Here is a 21,474-nt window from a genome sequence, read left to right on the forward strand (position 1 = left end):
AAATATTATTATTATCTTATTTTGAAGGCAAGGGGGCGACAGAAAGACAGAGGTTGAATCTTATTTTGAAGGGTCGTGTCGCCTCTCTCCAGGCACACTCACACACACACAGACACACACACACACACACACACACACACTCTCTCACACACACACACACACACACACACACAGGGAGTCATGGGAAGAGGTAGACCGACAGTCACAGTACACTCTGTAGTGGTGTAGAGAGAGACGCAGGCTGCGGTCAGTATGAGAGGAGATAAGTTTACAGGGTGAGCTCGGCTGGTTGGCAGCCGTTGTCGTATTCTTGGAGAGACAACCGTAAACCCGGTGGACGTCGAGGAGTCGTGGGACAGTCTGTGTTTAACGGGACGGAGGAAACAACTAGAGAATACGGACACCGAGCGGCGGCGGCGGCAGGAGCAGGGCGAGTGTGAGTGCTTTGGCGGCGGTCCCGCTGCTAGCGAAACATGAACAAAAACCACCGAGTGCCGAGCAACCGATCTCTGAGTGCCGTGGAGGTGAAGAGTAAGGTACTTATTGAGACTTCTTTATGTTTGTCAGCCTTTACTCTCTACAAGACGACTACTCAGGCTAATTTAAGTTAGCCTGCTAAGTGGCTCGATAGCAACTTATGATGTCGCACAAATTACACAACTAACGTAAAAAAACAACACAGGTTATGTTTCACTGACTAACATCGCTGATGGCTTAACATATTTAAATCGTTTATTTAAATGGAGGTGTAGTTAGATTGTAACTTGATATAATAGTAAGTTTGAAGGTAGTTATTATTGTCAGCTGTCGCCGCAGTGAGGCAGTGTCACCTGTCACAGCCTCATCCGCCGCTCCCTCTGCTCATTTAACCAAACATGACTACAAAGTTCAAGTCAAGTTTTTCTTACAGCTCGACCACATGTGAAGTGGACAACATGTTCAAGATATTTGCTTGAGATTTGGCCCGTTATGTCGTGTTGTTGTGATCTGCCTTTTTTGAGGGCGTACTCCTGTGCTTACAGGTGTCATACGGTTCATGGCTCCTTCCGCCACATGCTGCCCGCCTCCTGCCTGTGACACTGTGACACACACACACACACACACACACACACACACACACACACACACACACACAAACACACAAACTTTACCTAACTACATATGTTTACACAAACTGTGACCTTTCTGTTAGTGACACTAGCTCCTGAGTGAACAGTAACAATACAAGTTTTGCAGAAAGTTAGAATATGCTCTTAAGACTGAGCAGTCCAGGGTCCTTTAGGATGTATTGTATTTTTGTATCCTTGTGAAATGTACCTATTTGAGACTATCCCTGATTTCTAAACCTGTAATTTCTATATTTCTGCTTTTCACTAATGGACAAAGCTGATGAGAGTCCAGGCTGGCAGTGAATTGCAGATCATCTTTTGTCAGCACTGGGCAACAGTAACCACAACACTTGGTACTTTTAATCAACACCACCAATGGGACATCATGCTCTGTCTCAGCTAAACAGTTGTCTGAGGACTAGGCATGTGCAGCCATTCATCCAGACACACCACACTTTGTTACTCGAATGCCAGCAAAATGTTTGGTGGCAGTGCATGTATGCTGAAATTGAGCCTTTATTAACAACAGAAATGACTCTCTGTATGGTATCTCTAGGCACATGTAAAATGTATTCATGATGGCCGGATTTTGTGCTTATAAGGCAGAGATTATTTCCCAAAAGGGGAACTCGCTCGACTAGAAGTGTTTCTGTTTGGCAGTAACTGACCTGAAGCAAACTAGTGTCTGCTGAAAACCCTGTCTAAAGTCTGTACTTTGAGCAGCACTACGACTTAATTATACCAACATCTCAAAAAGAGGCACACAGCCAACACAGAAATGTGTGTGACACTGCAGGTTTTACAAGACAGCGAGCTGTAAACATCTGTTAAAATCAGCCAATGACAGCTTCATACCAGATTGTTAAGCAATTATTTTTGGTCATATCGCTCAGCACTAATTCCAATTTTGAAGTTTATGTGACAGTCTAAAATGTATCCTTGATCTACTGATCAATCAGTCAACAGGTAGAGCACTTGGAATTTCAATTTTTTTTCAGAATTTCTCAATTTTTTCTTGGCTGATGTGTGTCTCGAGAAAGTTAGGGAGCCTGTTCTTGGAAAAAATAATACATTTGTAACATTATTCAGTACCCGTCCAGGCATATCAAGGGTCAGTTACTGAGTCACTTTTATGCCAACTTAAATGTGTCTTTTTGTGTTCCAAACAGCTTGGTTTTATGTAAATTATTCTTATTCATTCACTTTTTTCTGCTTCACATTTCTATGCCATACTTTCTATCCTAAATTCCAACAAAAGGGACTTCTTTGAAATTTCATTTATTTATCTGCTTGTTTATTCATTTATTTAGTTCTATTATTTATGTTATCATTTATTCTATTATTTTACAGGTTTTGGGAGAGGTTTAGCTGGACTGTTGTTGTTATAACCCTGGAAACACTTAAAATTAGAAAATAAATATTGTATTTTTTTAAGAAAAGAGTGTATAAACATCACAAAGTCCTCATTAATACTTCATCACATGCAGTGTGTTAGCTGTTTTGAAACTTGATAAACTACTGGGACACTGCATGCTTGTCTGCTACATCCCCAAATCTTCTTAATATTTCATACATACCTAATACATCTTAGCTCTCTCATGGTTTGTTTGGCTCTGAAATAAGTAGTTTCTGAGATCCCCATATAAGCATATTTGTTTTCACCATTATTCTCTCATGAGTAATGTTTGCATATCTACTCCTCTTCAGTTTGGTGCAGAGTTTCGTCGATTCTCTCTGGATCGATCGAAGCCAGGCCGCTTTGATGAGTTCTATGGCCTCCTGCAGCACGTACATCGCATCCCCAATGTGGAGTTGTTGGTCGGCTACGCCGACGTGCATGGCGACCTGCTGCCCATCAATAATGACGACAACTACCACAAAGCCATCTCCACAGCTAGCCCTCTACTCAGGCTGTTTCTGCAGAGGAAAGGTAAGCACAGAGGAAGTGTTTGAACTAAGAGTTCTGGTTTGTCCACCTGGTTGTTAGGTCGGATCCGCTTTCCACTGGAAAAATAAACAAATCATTAGCATTAGCTTTAAAGAGTACAGCATTGACAAATTGGATAGGCTGTCGTACAGTAGAGTGTGCTGTTAAGCTTTGTTTATTCTGTCTTAATTAAAAAAGAAAAACAAGGTATCACCTCACCTTTTTAGTTTAGAAGGTTGTATATTGCCTAACTCCTTATTGAGTTGTCATTGCAAACAAGCTACTCAACAGCAGTGTCCTCTAGCTATATCCTTTGGCGTCCCTCTCTAACCACACAGCTAAAGGTCAGGGACCTTGCTCTGACACAGTTTTGTGTAGGACAAAACTGATGAGGTCAAGATAAAAGGCTGCAAAAGACACGATAGATGAGCATTTGCAGTTTTATGTTTAATAGTTCACATGCAGAGTTTTTTTTTTTCACTGATGTAGGACAGTGTAAGTTCAGACAGCACAAAAAGCTGTGCTATGTTGTTGGAGGTTGCAGGGACTCGTATAGTTAGATGTGCACTTCCCATTTTTGTGATTGTGCTAAAAAGATGTGACTTTTCTTTACTCCTGGTCTTCACATGTTGGTGTTCATAAAACTGAGACAGTTTTCCTGAAATCAGATATTTATTTTCTTTCTGTATTGGAATATATCGTAACATATCCTATGATATTTGGTTAGTTTTACAACCTGGAACTGTTGGCTTAATTACCGTAATGTTTTGATTGTTAGTCAATGTTTGCTCATGAGTCAGAATTACTGTAAACTTATTGTCAGCTTACTTGTATAAAATTCAGATTTTTTAAAGTGCATCCTTCACTAATGATTTGCAGAGTATGACCTGTTGCATTAGGGGGTCCAGAGGGTCTGCTGGTCAGGACAGGCCGGACAGCGGGGTCTGTTGTGTTTAAGCTGTCTCGCCGTGCCATATGACCCTATAGAAGCTAAGCCACTTTGTCAGGGGGAGATTAGTGGGGGTCACTGTGTAGCGCTGCATGGGACCATGTTTCAATTACACACTCCAGACACCAGCCCCTCACTGGGCTCACTGATGGTCTCACACACACACACACACACACACACACACACACACACACACACACAAACACAGGAAAACATCCAGGCAAACAGGCATCACACATCAGTCACGCACTGCCTTTAGAAAAGATAGAACAAAGACAGGAGACACACACACAAGCTACAACCCCCTGCAGACCACGCCGCCCGCACCCCCCCTCCCATTCACCTTACTGCTTAGCACCAGTTGATCCCCGCTAAAAAAGCTTTGCAGTGTGCAGATGCAGCAAATTAGCAGCTTTTAGAGAAATTATTATGTATCCTCAGGCACTTGTAAATATTTCTACTGATTGCTATACATTGAGTTGTTCGCTGCTGGAATGAAGTGAACTTCGGACATATATATATATATATATATATATATATATATATATATATTTATTTATATAGGGACGCTAAAGTCACTGGTATGACATTGTAGTATTAGAGTTTCTTACTGTACTGAATAAGATGTATATCTTGGTTGATGTGAATATGAAAGGTTAGTTAGAGGGCTGCCGCCTTATCAGTAACATAATTGAATTATATTCAGTGTTATTATACATTGTCAGCCAATCAAAGCAAATATGCAGGTACCACATTTTGGGCTACTACAAGCCCAAATTGAAAGATAACATGGGCCATCTCATATATCGGACGGAATAATTGATACAATATGAAATGATTTTTAATAGAATTTGTTTTTATTATTATAAGACCTTTTTTGCCTCATTTATCATGTTGTTTGTATCCCCACAAACGGCCCTACACCAAAAGAAGATGGTCCAAGAAAAGCCTATTTTAAAGAAAAGATAAGATATACTTTATTCATCCCAGCAGGGAAATGTAGGTGTTCCAGCAGCCAGCATACATACAAACACACAACACATATATACATACATATCCCACCCATACAAAAAACATGAGCCCACAATACATAGCCAGGATAAAAAAGTGGTATGGATGGTCCATGTGCATAAGTAGCTGTTACTCATAGATAACAGTATAAATTACGAGATCTGCCAGTGCATAGTATGATAGATAAATGAAGAATTATTATAAAAAAGCAGTCAAGTGTGCAAAATACAGTTTGATATATGCAGCTCAGGCTAAAGTTTAAAAGTTTAAATGTCTTCTGTCCTTACTTAAAGTCGTTATAAAGTGCAATTGCAGTAGGTAAAAAAGTATTTTTAAATCTGTCCTTTTTGCAGCTTAGTTGCCGTAGCCTCCCACTAAAAACACTCTTTTGTTCACACACGAGATTGTGTAAGGGATGCATGTTATTACGCTGTTATGTTATCCTGTTATCCATGTTGTCATGTTACGCTACATTTTTGTTATCAGCAATGAAGAATGAAGGTCATAGTAGGAGTGTCATATTTTGTCATACATGAACAACCCCTACCATAGCTATCAGCCCCTCACACCTGAGTAATTGCACTACCCCTGCTTATTTTTTAGAGCACCATGTTGTTTCATTCCAGTATTTATAAGCTACAGTTAAAAGCTGCCTTTTAATTTTTGGACCAATACTTCTGAATGTCCTTTAAAACTGTAACTCTGTAAGGTCAGCTATGATCTGATGGCCATTACTGCATAAGAGCAGGACTTTAGACTAGCCCACAGTGTACACTCACATTTGTTACAACACTTGGCCTTCATAGAAAAGTGCTGTGACACAGTTATCTTTGTGTTTGTATCTTAAAAACAACACTTGATCTGTATCCTCAGTGAGTGTTAGCAGGTTTTGTTTGATGGGTTGATACTAGAGGGAGGGATGTAAAGGCTGTGAGTTGTATTGTTGTGGTCTGCTTCTTGAATAATGCCCACATTGTTGTTGTTTCGGCATCAACGCTACACCACTGACCGGCCATTACTGACGTATTGTTCGCTGCTGAAAGAAAGTGGTCTAAGTGGTTGTGACTGTGTGTGGACTCAGTCTATGCCGGCCATTTTTTAAACTGATTCATTCATCTCACACCAACACAAGTCCACTGCACTGGGTATTTCCTACATCTCTCAACTCTCCCCCGATCCTTGAACAATGTGGTGATGGCGATCGAGCTGGCAGTGAGGTGTCCACTGTTTACTGGTTGCCATGGCAGCAGTGAAGAGGCCCTGTTCATAGGTGGCTTAACAGTTATTGAGTCTCATTAAGGCTGAGGGAGGATGCAGAACAGGCCACGAGCAGTGTTGCAAACATTTAAAGAAATGCTCTGAATGTCTGTTTATTCTGTTGTTCTATAACTTTAGTTCATAGTAGGATATGTCTGATACTCTAATGTTGTTTCAATTCATTTTGTGTTTGTGTCAGAGGTAAACCATCTGATTAATAATGACTAAAACCTCCTCCAGGCAGCACATTCAGGGATTCACTGATAGAAACAAAAGTGAGGACTAGATAAATGTTCTGAACAATCCTTTTCTATGCTTAATGTAAATTTAGGAGAGTTGTAGTGTTTGGTAAGCTAAGACAAAACCAGCCATTGAGTTATATGGATATAACCCCAGTATGGTGACTATTGTTTAGCCTACCGCTTGTTGGATCAAATCTCCTCTACTTAGCTTGAGTTGGAGGTAATCAGATGTGATATTTGTTTTTGAAGTGATGATCATAAAGACTCAGAGCCTTTAAAAAATACTTGATCCTGAGAATCCAGGAAATTAAATACAATGATGTCAGTGATGAAGCCTTTACCAAATGGTGCCGGGCAAATGCAAATTCCTATTTTCCACCAGAGATAAAGAAACTGTTGAAAAATATTGTACATGACATCTCCTACATGGACCTAATGGGCAGCTCTGCTAGCAACTCCCTCATCAGACAGCCTGTGTCCACCATAGAGCAACTCAGAGATTTCAACCTCGAACTGCTTCCTTTAGTTTTTAGTTTACTTGTTTCAAAGCGGAGGAGACTTCTGTGGATAATTGCCTCAAAGTAAAAACCTTGAAAGAACAGAGTCAACAGTGATTGATTAGCACAAGTTACATTGTTGCTCATGATGAAATGATGTGATATTTTAGTTGGTCATAGGTCATACAGACCTTCTTGAAAGTTGCATCCCGGATATCAAAGCACGACTGGTATTGGAGAAACTGTGAGTCATGCACAGGTGTATCTTGTGTTGCTTGCAAAAGCAGTTGTCAGATGATATTTTCTTGGTTAGAGTGACACCATGTTTGTCGTCGTCAGTCATCCAGAACATTCTTTGCTTTGTGTATTCACACAACATACAGAGTTTCCAGGTTGTCGTCCATGTAGCGGTGGCACCTTTTCAACCTTTCAGGGTGTGGGTTTGTTTGGTGATGTTGCTCATTGCGCGCTCAGTTTCAGCCCTGAATAGGTCTTTACTTATCAGCTGTAAGGTGGAGGGTAAAGGTATGGAGAGGGACAGGAATGCTTTTATTTGCTTATCCCAGCTGGGACTGGGTGAGTAATCAGTAACCAGTACATGAGTCATCCAACAAGAGAAAAGGAAACATACAGTGTGAAAGTACAGCATGGACAAAGTCTACACACCCAAGCAAGTATCAGAGCAGGAGTTAGGGAGCAATGTCCTGAGACTGTGAAATAATGAAAAAATAATGTAGCTTTAGAGAGATGGGCAAATAATGTGACAGAAGAGACACAATATACAAGTTAGAACGTGCCAGGGTGATAGAACATGTAAGAAAAAGCTATTTCTATTGTGAGCTGAGATCTGCAAGATGAAAGGATTAGATCGAGAGAGACAAAGTGCTGGCAGGTGTAATAAATGTCATTTCCCCCAAGGAGCGCATGCAGGGGACAAGTTTTAGAGCACAGTCTGTTCTGAAAATCATACAAAATCAGCTGCTCCTGCCTTGAATCTCTTTATTTCCACAGAGCATGAATTATTCCCCTGCATGCTGCATGTAATTATGAGAGGGAACGACGGCTTCATAGCACCAGAGTAGGAATGCATGGAGGAGGAACATATTTGTGTCTAATAATAAGAGATGGAAGGATGAAAAGGACAGAGTAAACAGTATTTAAGAGAGGACAAGGGAAAAGGCATTGTTAATGAAAGGCATCTAATTAAGGAAGAGTGGAACAGGGAGAGTGCAGTGTTAGTGTGATAGTAGTGCAACAAGAGAGGGAGAGAGAGAGAGAGAGAGGACAAAAAGTGGGAATATAGTATTAGTGAGGGAGGAATGCAGAGTGAGGCCCAAGCTGGGGAGGGTGAGAGTGAGAGAGAGAAATAAAAGAGAGGGAGAGCGAGAGATGGAGGTCGAAGGGAGTGAGGGAGTTGGCATTTTGGGTGGAATGTGGCCAGCCTCTGATCAAGTCTGCTGGCTAGATTAGACAGGACAGCAGGCCAGACTGGACCCCAGGCAGCAGAGCACTGGCTCGTTTAACACGGTGTGTAAATGGACAGGGAAAGAGATGGTGAACGTTAGGGGAGGAGAAGCTTTATAAAGCAGAGAGCATTTAAGGAGAGAGAGAGAGCACACAGCCTGGTTAAAAACTTGATCTTGAAAAACCTGGTTGGATGAGACTTTGTGCAGGCTGAACAAAGATGGAGGGAGGGCGGTGGAAGAAAAGTAAGGAGAAGACAGTGGGAATCCAGGCTCTTTGTTATAGAGACTGTCAGAATTTCTCAGCTATGAGTCAGTTAGGAAGGATGAATGGATAGAGTTTGGTGGGGGGGGGGGGGGGGGGGGGGGGGGGGGCGGCTGTGTGGGCTTCCGTAAAAATAATAGTGAATGAGAAACACAGAGGAGGGATAAGCACTTTTGACCAATGTGGAAAGAGAAAGCAAAGAGGGGCAGGGGAGAAACTGAAATGTTGACTAGTAGCCATGGGTAATATATCTCAGTACATAATTCAACTAATGTTAGTTATTAATGTAAGACAATACTGTTACAGTGTGTACAACTAAAAGAGAGAGAGACAAAGTGCTGGCTTTTTTTTTTTTTTTAAACTAGGATATATAATGTAATTGTATGAGGGATAAGATGTCAGATGTCTAAGAGTGAAGGTAGAGACAGGCTGAGCTAATGTTAGCAAGAGCTCGACTTGCAGCTTCTGAAGCCCTGCTGAACAGTGTCAGAGAAACACTGTTATCATTAAAGTGCTCTACTCATTGTTTTACTGGTTTTAATCATTGGGTCAGTATTGAAGAGGAAGAGTCATCTTCACTTAATTCAGCTCCCAATAAAAACATTGAGAATGACAGACACTGAAGAAATCCTTACCTAAAATCTGGACTTATAGTGTTCGCAACTGCTGATGTAAACTGTGTCTGAAATTTGTTTTGCACAATTTTACCACAAATAATATACTTCAGTTTTACTTAGTGAGTCATGTTAAGATCTTATGATCAATACGCCTCTTGACATCAACAGGATTTTCCTCAAAGTGGTAGTAATATCAGAAAGATATCGATAAAAATTTAAAAAGAAAACATTACCGACCATGGTCATATTTTTGCCATATTACCCAGAGAAGCTGAGAAATCACAGAAGATGTTTGGGGATGGAGGGAGGGAAAAGTGGGCCGCATTAAGCGAGCTGTACTTTGGACAAAGGCAACAAAGGAAAAGGAAGCAGTGTATACCGATAGTGTCAGGTGGGTCATGTTTTATTGGATTTTTGATCTCTGTCAGCTATGCACTCAGAAACATGCCATAAATGCCAACCGATTTATTGCAGCTGTCGTCATTTTTTTCTTTAAGCATATGCCATTTGAGTTCTTGTCACTGGCTTTCAAAGGGCTGCTCTATGGGTGGTAGATTTTCTCTGAACAAAGACACGAGTGTGCAGTCATTCATTTGTATCTGACAAATGAAAGTTGTGTATGTGTGAGCTGAAAGGTGTTCAAACAGATCAAATCATCAAAGAGTAGAATTGGTTTCTACCCAAATTAAAATATACATTATAATCTTTTGATAATCAGAATTATTGTTTTGTTGCGGCTTGCATGTGGACAGGTGTTTCTTGCACATTTGTAATTAAAAAGCATACTTTCAGTCCCCCAGGCTTGGTGGAATAGTGTTATTTATGTGAAGCATGATAACTGATACGCTTATCTTGGAATTTCTTTCAGCACACAATTCCTTCATATTTACTCTCCTTGGCCCTGCTCAGACATGCCGCTCCTTTAACTGGCTCTATTTATAACATGTATGCTCCTCATTCTTCCTCTAATCAGAGTCTTAACACTTTTATGAAGCTATATAAAATTTCATAATGATAAAGGCTGCTCACATTAAAAAGGTTGATGTGGAAAGTGTTTTCTTTGTATATAGGCACTGGCAGTATAGACATGCCCTCATTACAATATACAGGTTATATGGAACAAAATCCACAGCCTTCATTATGGGAAAAAATGATTTCACTATTTATCCTGAAGCTACTGTACTATGAGGCTTCACAAGGCAGAGAGATTGATAAATCTATCTAAGATACTGCCTTTTTAGTTAAAGATTCATGCAATGTATCTAATCCTCTGCCAGCTGAACAAGAAAAGCTGTTTGCAGAAGTGTGAAGAGGAAATTTAGCTGTAAAAAGGCTGGGGATGTTTCTATGAAGTCTTGAGTTCAAATCATGAGTTAAGAAGCCCCGGACTCCACTCACAATTTCTCTGTCAATTCTGTTTACTTTAAGCAGCTTCACTTTACACAAAGTGTTAGGAGCAACAGCATGGTGGCTCTAAACTACAAAACAAAGAGTATCCAAATGATGCCACTGTGTTTTTTGTCAAAACCTTTTATTTTACCGGGATATTTTCAACAGAAGTTTTCTCCTCTCTAAATCACACCAGGTTACCTTAATTACACTGAATGAAGCAATTCATTCTGTGTCCCTTTTTAAATTGGCCTTTGGGTGCAGCGAGTCAAGGTGCCACTAGCTTCGGTTCATCTTTATTTTCTGAGAACTTAAGATTCAGATGTCCAGAAACTGGAACTTCATTGGGGTTAAGTGACATAAGCTCTATTAAGACTGTTTCAAGCACAATATTTATTACTCCCCTGTGACGTCTTGTCTTCACTGACCGTCACAGAGGCGTAATGGGGGATGAAGTAATCCCCCCTCTGTACCACCTTCAGAGGTACCTTTAAGAGAGTCTAGCTGTTGGGAAGGCAACTAGCATGCAGGATAAACATTGGATTTTTAAAGGTATAGGAGTAAAGGATAGTGCTGAACTGAAAAAGAAGGAATGAAAAGTCAAAGATTTAAATTGAATAGCCAGCTGAGTTCAGTTCTGAGTAGGGTACAGCTCTTCAAAACACTGTTGATTAAACACTTTATCTTATGAAGCCTAATAATCTTGATATACATTTTTAGTGTATGAATTATCTTTGTGGGGAGAATGAACAGAAGGAACATCTAATCTTACCTTTCATTTAAGATTTGGGTAAGTCATGGTTTGTACAATTTAATGTTCTGCAGTTGGTAATGCTTTTTAGTCTTTCATTGCTTTAGTGTCAATGCAATTTGCTAAAAGTTTATCTTGGCATTGATGGATTTGCTTGAGTGGTCAGATCTAATTACAGGTTGGCTGTGTTGTCTTCCAGAGGCAGATGCTGAAGGCAGGACAGAGTCAGAAGCACAGAGTCCCTCTAATCGACCCTCCCCTTTTAAGTCCCTATTTCGACACATGGGGCGTGGGCTTAGTGGACCTGGGTCCTCTAAGCCCACGCAGAGGCTCCTCCCTCCCTCCTTCTCCTCCTCCATCCTCCCCAACAACTTGTCCTTCCTCTCCCAACTCCTCTTGGAAACTAAACGTTGCAGGGTTGCGTAGAAGACTCGGTTTATCAGACCCAGATTTAGTCACCTCACCCCAAACCCAACCCCCTATAATGACACCTTCATCCCCAAATGACATGTGGCTGTCCCTTACCCCACCGTGTCCCAAACTCAAATCCAGCCTCAGCCCCAAGGACATCCCTGCTCCTAGCTACTCTGAGAGCTGGACCAAGTACAAGCACCAGAAGTAGTTCTTCCAGAAGCCCATACTACATGCCATGTGCTTATGCTTCTCATCAGCTCTATACTTCTCTTCTCAGTCCCACTCACTGTCCCAGACAGAGGGGATTTGTTTTCCCACACAGGCCTCAAAGGACCAGTGAGTCCTGTGCTAGATTTACCTGTAATAGCAGGGGGTTCAAAAATCACAGCATTGAGAGGATGAACAGAGAGAGGAGAACTGAAAGGAAAGAGAGTGATTAAGGAGGCAGAAAGAAGAGAATCTGAAAGAGGTGGAGGCGTCTACTGAGTGATGGACGACTGACTGAGAGACAGATGAAGGGTACAGGGGAGGAAAATGTGTGGATAGGGAGGAGGGGAGATGTAACAGGAAGGGAAGAAATGTCTATGTCGGCGCATTAAAAAATTGATGGAATTGCTTTAGTGCAGACTAGCAAATATAATGTGTTACAGGTGCTAAACCTCCGTTTAAGCTGTGTTAACTGTACGTTACATTAAAGCTGGTTTCTTCTACAGTGTAGATTTTGGTTTGGGTGTTTTTTGATAAGTAGCTCGTGTCAGGCCAGCCTAATAAAGCAAGAATGATGAGTGTAATACAGAATTCATGAGTGAGATTATTTGAGGAGACCTAAAGGCAGGGTAATGTTCATTACTGGGGTCTTTTGAATTATTCATTTAATAAGTAATTCCTCAAATTGTCATCTTAATCACACATCAAGGCTTTGTCTTTGCTCCAGCTTACCTCACACCTCTGCAGGTCTGTGCAGCATCTTACTTTCCCAAGCAGCACTCATATCAGTGCATCGTGTAACCTAGCCTGCTGTTTTCTTTCTGCTCCTCTTTTTTTCCTCTAAGCAATTTGACCTCCCTCCTTCCCTTTTTTTTTTCTCTCCGTCTTATCAGCAGCATTAAAGCACTTTTATCTAGGCTGTGCCAGGGAGGTATGCTAACCAAGCCAGGAATAGTAACACTCCGGGAATTTACTCCTTTAAAATTTTTTCTATCACCCCCTCCTCCTCCTCTCTCTTCTTTTCTTCTCCATGCCCTGTGTGTGTATATTTGGTAAATATCAGTCCCTCCTGTCTGTTTCACTTCTCTTTTTTTGTACACCACCCCTGTTTTTTCTCCTCCACACAAGCTGTGTGTCGTCTCCCCCCTCTTATTGTTCTGTGTCAGGAGCACCATGACTCCGACTCTGGGGTAAATTTCCCGGCTTGTCATCACAGAACCTGAGTGTTTCCAGAACACCGCAACCATCAACTGCTTCACTTTTTCTCAGAGTTTTTTTTTTTTTTTTAAACTCAGATCCTTGAGACATTTTATTTTTGGACTCTCATGACTGAAGGTTTTATGAGCAACAGTTTTATTTACTATAAAAAGAAAAAATGGTCCTTGCTCTTAGCTACAGCACTACACATGCATATTTTGGTACATTTACTCATAGTATTTATTTACAGATTAATATACAGCATCTGCTCTGACCACTCCAGTAGTTGTAATAATACAAGTCTTGTACAAGATGTTGAGCCTCATAATTAAAGATTATTCTACTTTTTATTAGGGCCGAACACTACGGGAGTTCTGTGGCTGATGCGGATATCGATATTAGGAAGAGAAAAATCTGATACCGATAAATCAGCAGATAATATCTTTCTTTGATCTATGTTTGATCTTTAGAAATTGATAGATATAGTTACACATTTATTACATGTATTTATCAAATGCAGTTATCAAACACTTGTGGAAAAGATATCCAGTAATCTATAGAGCACACTCTGCTGGTGACAGAAATCTTTATTGCTAGTGTAATACAATGATACTTAGATTAAATGTATTTTGACTGATGAATAAATCTAGTAATATCAGTGGATATCTACGATAAAATTAGACGTTACCGATAGTAACTTGATATGCTAATATCGGCCTATATTATTGGCTGGCCGATAAATCGGTTAGGCTCTACTTTTTATACATTTTATCACTTCAAATGCATTCATACCTGAAATATTGATGAATAAGTAGTAGTATATGTAATAGTTAAAGTTGTAGCACTTCCTCAAGGTATAGTGGTGCTTATAGAGTTGTTATGTTGCTCCTTTCGATCTTGTTGTTTCACCTGGTCATGGTATCAGGTTTCCCTGACACAGCTCCCAGTGCAAGTACCAGGAAGTAATGGATTGTTGGTGTGTTACTGTCATCAGGGATCATTATGTTACAAGAAAAACTCAGTCTTTGTCGTCCTACGCCATTGTAATAGTAATGATGCATAACCATTAGATGAGCTGTTACTGAGGAAGTATGTGTTGAGAGTCCCACAGCAGGAACATGCAGAAGTGTGACTAGAGAAGGGAGTACATAAAAGTCCAAATGTATGCATAAATCAATACATGCAATGCTCTGACAAAAAGAAGAAGACGACGGTTTTTGTTTGTGTTAATGTCAAAGGCCTGCAATAATCCCTTCAAATAACATTTGGCCAGCATGAAATGCTCATAGGTGGTCATCTGTATGTGTGCTTGTGCACACTCATTGCTCCTGCACTCATTGGGCATAGAGACCTCTGCGAGATAAAGCTATAGAGCAGTCACACATGAATGGAAGAGAATTTCTGTTTGATTCTGATAGTGTTGACAATGCTGCACTATGCTGCTCTTCCTATCCCTCTCTTGTGGACTTGTCCTCCACTTTACACATATTCTGACACTTAATGGGAATTTAATATTTGAACAAGTAAGTCAAAAAGTTCTTCTAGAGCCTTCTTCTCTGGCCTTCGTTGTTCATAAACCGTCAATCCTGCCATCATCTTCTTTAAACTGAAACTGTGAACTTTTGGTGTAAACATAAACCAATTCCACTTGACAGTGAGTCGTACAGTTTCTAGTCATTTGGGTGGCTTTAAAAATCCAGATAATTTATCGTGCTCTTTCTCCAAAGTTCACCTAAACTTAAATGTCCCCCGAGTAAAAAAGTATCATGTTGGCATGAGATTTGACATGTGTTACCAAGCATCAATTAATGGTTTTACTTAGTGTATCCTTTATGCCTCTGTATCCCACTTACTGTGAGCCATTAACATTGGCTCTTTAAAAGCCGAGATGGATCATAATGCATCCAGCGTGTGTAAAGAAGAGAGCTCTGAGGAAGATGATGTGTTCACTGTTCACCAGTTTGCACAAGCGGTTTCCTCTCCTTAGGCACAGTTGTCTTAGTCCCTATAACGGCAGGGTAGAGGTGTGCGTGTGTGCGTGTGTGTGCGTGTGCGTGCGTGCGCGTGTGCGTGTGTGTGTGTTACATACTACAGGCAGGAATGACCACGCACTGTGTGTGTCCTCACTTGTGACGATGTGTGTTGGGTTGTCATTTTCTCCTCCATTGCTTCGCTTCCTTTGCCTCCTCACTGACTCCATTCAAATTGTGGGAAATCAAAGCAACCACTGCATAGTTTGAATACCTAACCTGTACAGTGCCATGACAAGTGCATGGTTATTATTTTTTTATTCAGGGTTATGCTTTTACGACCCTTTTTTTAGAGCAGGTAGAGATTTTGGTTCCTACTTTTCCCTAAAAACAACCCAGAACATTTTAATTAGACCCTCTCTGTCTGATAGAGGCTCACATCTTAAGACTGAAGACTTTAAAGTTTTTCTTTCTGCCTTAACTCTAATCTGTTTTTGCAAGAATGTGAACTCATCCATTTCACTCTGAATTCTTACACGGTGTCGAAAACAAGATGCTAATATATCAGATTGTAATCTCATGTCCTACGCTAGACTGTCCCTGTACTGCTCTAAATTTGATTTCTGTAAATTTACCAGCAAGCAGGGTGGGATATTAACTTTATGGTGCAGAAATATGTCAGTCACTGACAGATTAACCAGAAGTGGAGCAAGAAAAACATGCTTGGGACTATTTATGATTCGTACCAAAATAGGCTGCACAATATGGCAGGTATAGTGTAAAGTGGTTGCATTTTCTCATAGGTTCTTTTGGACGATTTGAATGAACTAAGTGACTTTTTTTTTGTAGTTGTGCCCAAATTGTACTCTCTGCACTAATTCCACTCCCCTTGTCCCCCCTCCAGTCCACATGGTGGCAGTAATGCATCTCTTTGCTGGTGCAAACACTAAAAAAAGAATCCCCATCTTAAATATTTACAAGGAGAACCAGAAAGTCATTACAAATGTGTGTAGGGCTTAGATGAACTGAGAGACTATCAGGGGTTAATTGAAAGTACATTTCAAGCCAGATCATTGAAAGAAGCTCTGACAATTTGGTGTCTAGTAAGTCTAGTCCATCAATAATAAAATGTAATATGATAAAGATTTCTTACTTTGTATCCAATTAAAATCTTACCTTATCTATCTATCAATCAATCAGAAGTTTTTATATTGTATCTATTACCACACAAAATGAAGCACAGCTACACAATTAAACACATCCACTAACTGTCACTGGGATGATTTGGCTAGCAATATTATTTTTCCCTTCATGTAAATAAAAAAGCAGAAACAAAGAATGTTATGTCTCTTCCACAAAAGAGGAACTGTGTGTACATGTGTGTGTGAATGTGTCTCATATCATGCATTGCCTATAGGCCTTTGTAACCAATTAGACTGAGAGCTTTGCTTCTGTGCTGTAATGAGCTGTAATGTAGCTATGTTTTTTTGATGGTATTGGGTTACTCAGAGCTGCAGTTCATTAGAACTCAGGCATCACCACTAACCAGAGATCTTAAACATCCATGACGTGCACTGCTGTATGTGTTTTAATTAACACCTGCTTGTGTGTGCTTGCAAATGTCTCGGCGTGTGACTGTAGGCTTACATGTGCAGCGGTAAGGAAGTTGCATGCATAAACAATTTGCAGCCGGAACAGCATCTCTTTGCCGTGTGTGAGTGTGTGTGTGTGTGCCTGAGAGTTGCCCTGAGGGACTGTCTTACTCTCTCTCCTCAACTATAACTCTATTGTTAGCTCTGTCTCTTCCTACACTGGAGATAGAGGGATGGTTGAGATAGAAAGAAGTCTAGATTGAATGGCAGAGATGAGATGTGGAACATCGCCTACTTCTATGCATGACTGCACTGCATGAACAACCCTTGTGTCAGGGGATGAACGGAGGTGTGTGTGTTGTTGCTTTTTAAATATCCATCTGTGTGCTATTTTGCATAATGCTCCTCTTTATTGCAGCATTTAAAAAGCTGGTAGGAAAAGCAGGTAAAGAGCTCTGTAACAGAATTCATGTGTCACCTATTTTGTACTCACACACTCGTATGAAGCCGTTTCTGCCGTTTATTTTGAACTTCTCATGAAGAGTTGACCCATTAGATAAGTAAAGTGAAGATATTGTAGTGTCCATACACACTACCCTCGTGCCTCATGGGAACTGAAACGCGAGACTGTCGCTCTTTCTCGGGACAGTTGATCCTTTGTTTTGGTTTTAGGGATGGAGAGGGGAGTGGTGGGGTACGTACCTGAACATGAGAGCCGGAATCTTTGTCAGCCACCTGAATTGATATTTTTGCGGGCTACACACACACACACACACACACACACACACACACACACACACACACACACACACACACACACACACACACAAATACTCACTCACAAGGAGACAAACAGCGAGAAGGGGGGTATTCAGTCTAAAATTGTCAGAGCATTATTTATAGAGCACTTTCATCTAAAAACAGAGTGCTCTAAAAACAACTAAAAGTGAGGAATATGGTAGAGGTGAAAAGTTTAGGCATATTTATAAAAAGAAGTTTAAAAATAACACCAGAACTCAAAACTGGAACTGAAAAAGAGTAGAGAATCAAAGTCATAGAGTTAATGTTTAGCTGCTTGTGTTTTTTTTTTTGGTTAACTATTAGAGAGCCAAGGTCCAGTTTCTCCTTCCTTTACCTGGCCGGCCCTGGTTCTAGAGTTATCATCAGCCATGTCGGGTTAAAGTCCATAGTGTCATGATGGTGATCACTTCCTCCTTTAAGTGAACACATAAATGGGCAGGGTTTAATGGCATCCTGGTGACTCATGCAGCCAAATCTGGACCACATTGTAACTGATGGTTGGACATTTTATGACACGTGAGTTTGTGAATATGTATGTAAAATATGAAGCAACAGCCCAGAGACACTTAACCCAGCTTTGACGAACTTAAAGCAGTCTGACGCTGATTCATCTGCATATCAGTAACTCATGAACAAACTGTTTTTTTAATCCATACCATTCATTCGTTCCATGCTTCTTGATTTTAATATCAGACTTGGGATTTTAAGGATTGACATTGGCAACCTGTGACACAAATTTAGTGCTAATCTTTCTGTGAAATCCCATTTCTGATCACCATACTGATCACCATACTGATCGCCCTCCGCTGCCTCTCACAGAGATGGGTCGCAGCATGATGGCAGTAAAAGCCTGATAACATGCTGTAAATTGGATTTAAAGCTCCCTTAGCTAGTGTGGCGTTTTGCATCAGTCTGACTTGAGGGGAGATCTGGGGATCGATGTGTTGTGTGTGCGTGCTCAGAACAGACACCCTGCAGGGATGCCTCAGGCGTAGAGCTGCTCCATTGCAAAGAATAATTCTTTCTTCCAAAACTACATGATGCAACAGAATGTCATCCTGAATAACAGCTTCATGTGTAATGAGGGTGATGATAATGGAAGATTTATCAGCTTTTCTTAACGTATTTCCTCTTTATTTCTCTCTTCCCTTTCCCCTTTTGTCCTCTCTTCCTCTTCTCTACTTCCTGCAGAGGAGGCTGATTACTCGACATTTGGCACCGACTCGCTGACGAGAAAGAAAAACACGGTGCTTTCCGCGGTTCTACTGCGGCCTGACGCCGCCAGGAAAAAAGCTCCGGTGATCATCAGCCTCCCTCGAGACTTCCGGCCCGTCTCCTCCATCATCGACGTGGACATCCTCCCCGAGACGCACCGACGCGTTCGCCTTTACAAGCACGGCCAGGAAAAACCGCTGGGCTTCTACATCCGCGACGGCTCCAGCGTGCGGGTCACACCACAGGGTCTCGAGAAGGTCCCGGGGATCTTCATCTCCCGCATGGTGCCTGGCGGGTTGGCGGAGAGCACTGGCCTCTTGGCGGTCAATGACGAGGTGCTGGAGGTGAACGGTATCGAGGTGGTTGGGAAGTCTCTGGACCAGGTGACGGACATGATGATCGCCAACAGCCACAACCTCATCATCACAGTCAAACCTGCTAACCAGCGAAATAATGTTGTTCGTGGTGGTGGAGGAGGAGGAGGAGGAGGGGGGACGGCATCCGGCAGCTCAGGACGCTCGTCAGACAGCGGCGCCAGCTACTACGGCTACTCATCGCACGGCGGGGTAGGTGCTGCTGCCTCCATGCCAACACACATCATTCAGAACTTTCCTGTTGGGGATCTGGACAGCGATGAGGATGACGAAGATCTGGTGATCGACGCAAGAGGCGAGGCTGAGCCAATCAGACGAGCCGCCTCCAACTACAGCATGCCCTCGCTGCCTCGCTACGAGCCGCACTTAAACCTCCGGGCTGCTACCAGCTCCACTTCCGCCCTCTCCATCAATGCCAACGGGACCCTGCCAGCCAGCGGCAGCAGTGGATCGCTAAGCAACACCAATGCTACTTCGAGTACGCCCTCGCCTGACAGAGCAACAGAGAGGCGGAGTCTGGAGGAAGATGGCACTGTTATAACTCTCTAGACTGGGCATTTACACTTTAAACACTTGGAACCACCTTAATACTACTACACACACTTGAGGGAGTCACAGATCAGAAAACTAGCTGAGGGAACATCCTGGACCATCAAACTGAGAAGCACAATGAAATTTTTTTTTTTTTTTTGCATACTTACATGTCAAACACTTCACCCTATGCCAATGACCACGAGTGTGCCATAGTGGTGACGCCCCCCTGATCCTGCAGGCGAAAAAAGATTAGTGAAAAAGTATAAAATCCTCCAGAAGCACTTCTTTTCACTTCTTAAACTGTAATTATGTGAGCCTCCACTAGAGGGCAGTGATGACAAATAGTATCCCAAACATTTCCAAGCATCAGTCCCATAAATATATGAAGGTGACGATCATGTGAACAGGTTAATTCCACATCCTATCGTACTCACTCCCTGAAACATTTCATCTCACACATTTCACGACAATCTCTGGTTGTTTTTTGGCCTTATCCTCCCACTCTCTCAGCCCTGCGCCATACTGTAACCACCTCCCTTCCCCGGGTTGACAACAGCAACGTGATTGGTTGCACAGTTGCGGTACTTTGAACTCGATGGAGTGCCACAACGATCGACCAAGCGCTGAGATCTGCAATAATAGTGTAGCTTTTTCTGAGGATAAACCACCTAAGAAACAAGTCTGGGTCCATTTGTGGCTCAGATGCTTTTAACCACTGTTGTTAGCTTTTTCCTACTTTTACCTGTGTTAATGACTGATTGATAATGAAAGGTTGATATTTTCCATAATTATTGGGAGCAATATAACCCCCCCTACCACAAAGCCTGCGTTTTATATTATTTTTAATAATATGTTTTATGTTTTGTTTTTTTAACAATGCATATACAGTATAACACAAGTGACTGTATGACCAGTTTCTATCCGACCAATTAGAAGAAGCGACCCATTTTAGAACCCTTCTCCTACCTGGAAGGAAAACAGATTAGTATCAATTCCCTTTTCTTATTTCCTTCACGTTACACTCTCCTGTTCTTTCAATAGTGAGGGCTATCTCTTCTTCTGCACGTGTTCGATTGACAAAATGTGAATGTGATATCGGTTGTTTATTCTCTCCCTCCTTCACTCTGTCTAGACTGTGACTCGACAAACTGCATCTCATCTCAGTGATGTACATTATATTCATCTGTGATTTTCTTTTTCAGCCCTGAGTTCACTTGGATGTGTTCTGAGACATTCACAAATGAAAAGTGTTCTATCCAGTATTTCTGCAACATGTCTCATTTTTTGTATTTCCTTTCTTATTGATTAAAAAAAAAAAAAAAAAAAACACTGAATGAGAATGTAAAACAACTGTACTCTGAATAACTACTGTATATTGACCTCGGGTCTAAATGGCTGATCAATAGCTGGACTGAAACACTCTAAGCATATAGAGTTTTAGAGTAATTAAGTGATACATACAGTGATACTTGAGAAACTGCTTGTATGTCGACATAAAGGCCGGTCTGAATGAGGAATATTTAAACAAACACACATGCAGGTACGAATGGATTCACGTTCTGTATTGGATAAAAGTGAGGCAGGTCTGTATAACTTGGCTCCGCACTGTGATATGCATTTCAATTAAATCTTTCTCTATTCTTGAAACGAGACTGTCAGGAACTTCCTCTTGCCTAAAACTTGCTCAACTTTT

The 21,474-nt window shown here is 41.3% G+C and overlaps 2 protein-coding genes across 2 annotated transcripts in view; one reads left to right on the top strand and one right to left on the bottom strand.

The window, feature by feature from the left end:
• LOC132990158 (uncharacterized) overlaps nucleotides 1-21,474 on the bottom strand; it is a 411,085-nt gene that overhangs the window by 115,187 nt on the left and 274,424 nt on the right. The gene's annotated exons all lie outside the window — the stretch shown is intronic.
• On the top strand, nucleotides 161-20,488 carry pard6b (par-6 partitioning defective 6 homolog beta (C. elegans)). The gene is made up of 3 exons (XM_061058600.1): nucleotides 161-536; nucleotides 2,817-3,039; nucleotides 18,850-20,488. Exons 1-3 carry the CDS (start codon nucleotides 474-476, stop codon nucleotides 19,794-19,796), a joined length of 1,233 nt encoding a protein of 410 aa, XP_060914583.1. The 5' UTR covers nucleotides 161-473; the 3' UTR covers nucleotides 19,797-20,488.

The sequence above is a fragment of the Labrus mixtus genome, chromosome 15 (assembly GCF_963584025.1).
Source record: "Labrus mixtus chromosome 15, fLabMix1.1, whole genome shotgun sequence".
Taxonomy (NCBI): domain Eukaryota; kingdom Metazoa; phylum Chordata; class Actinopteri; order Labriformes; family Labridae; genus Labrus; species Labrus mixtus.

What these genes read in the sequence shown, in the direction of transcription:
- pard6b (XM_061058600.1), top strand. Translation starts at nt 474, where the DNA reads ATGAACAAAAACCACCGAGTGCCGAGCAACCGATCTCTGAGTGCCGTG. An exon ending in CCGTGGAGGTGAAGAGTAAG is followed by an intron (nt 537 to 2,816) that starts GTACTTATTGAG and finishes ACTCCTCTTCAG; the next exon opens with TTTGGTGCAGAGTTTCGTCG. An exon ending in GCTGTTTCTGCAGAGGAAAG is followed by an intron (nt 3,040 to 18,849) that starts GTAAGCACAGAG and finishes TACTTCCTGCAG; the next exon opens with AGGAGGCTGATTACTCGACA.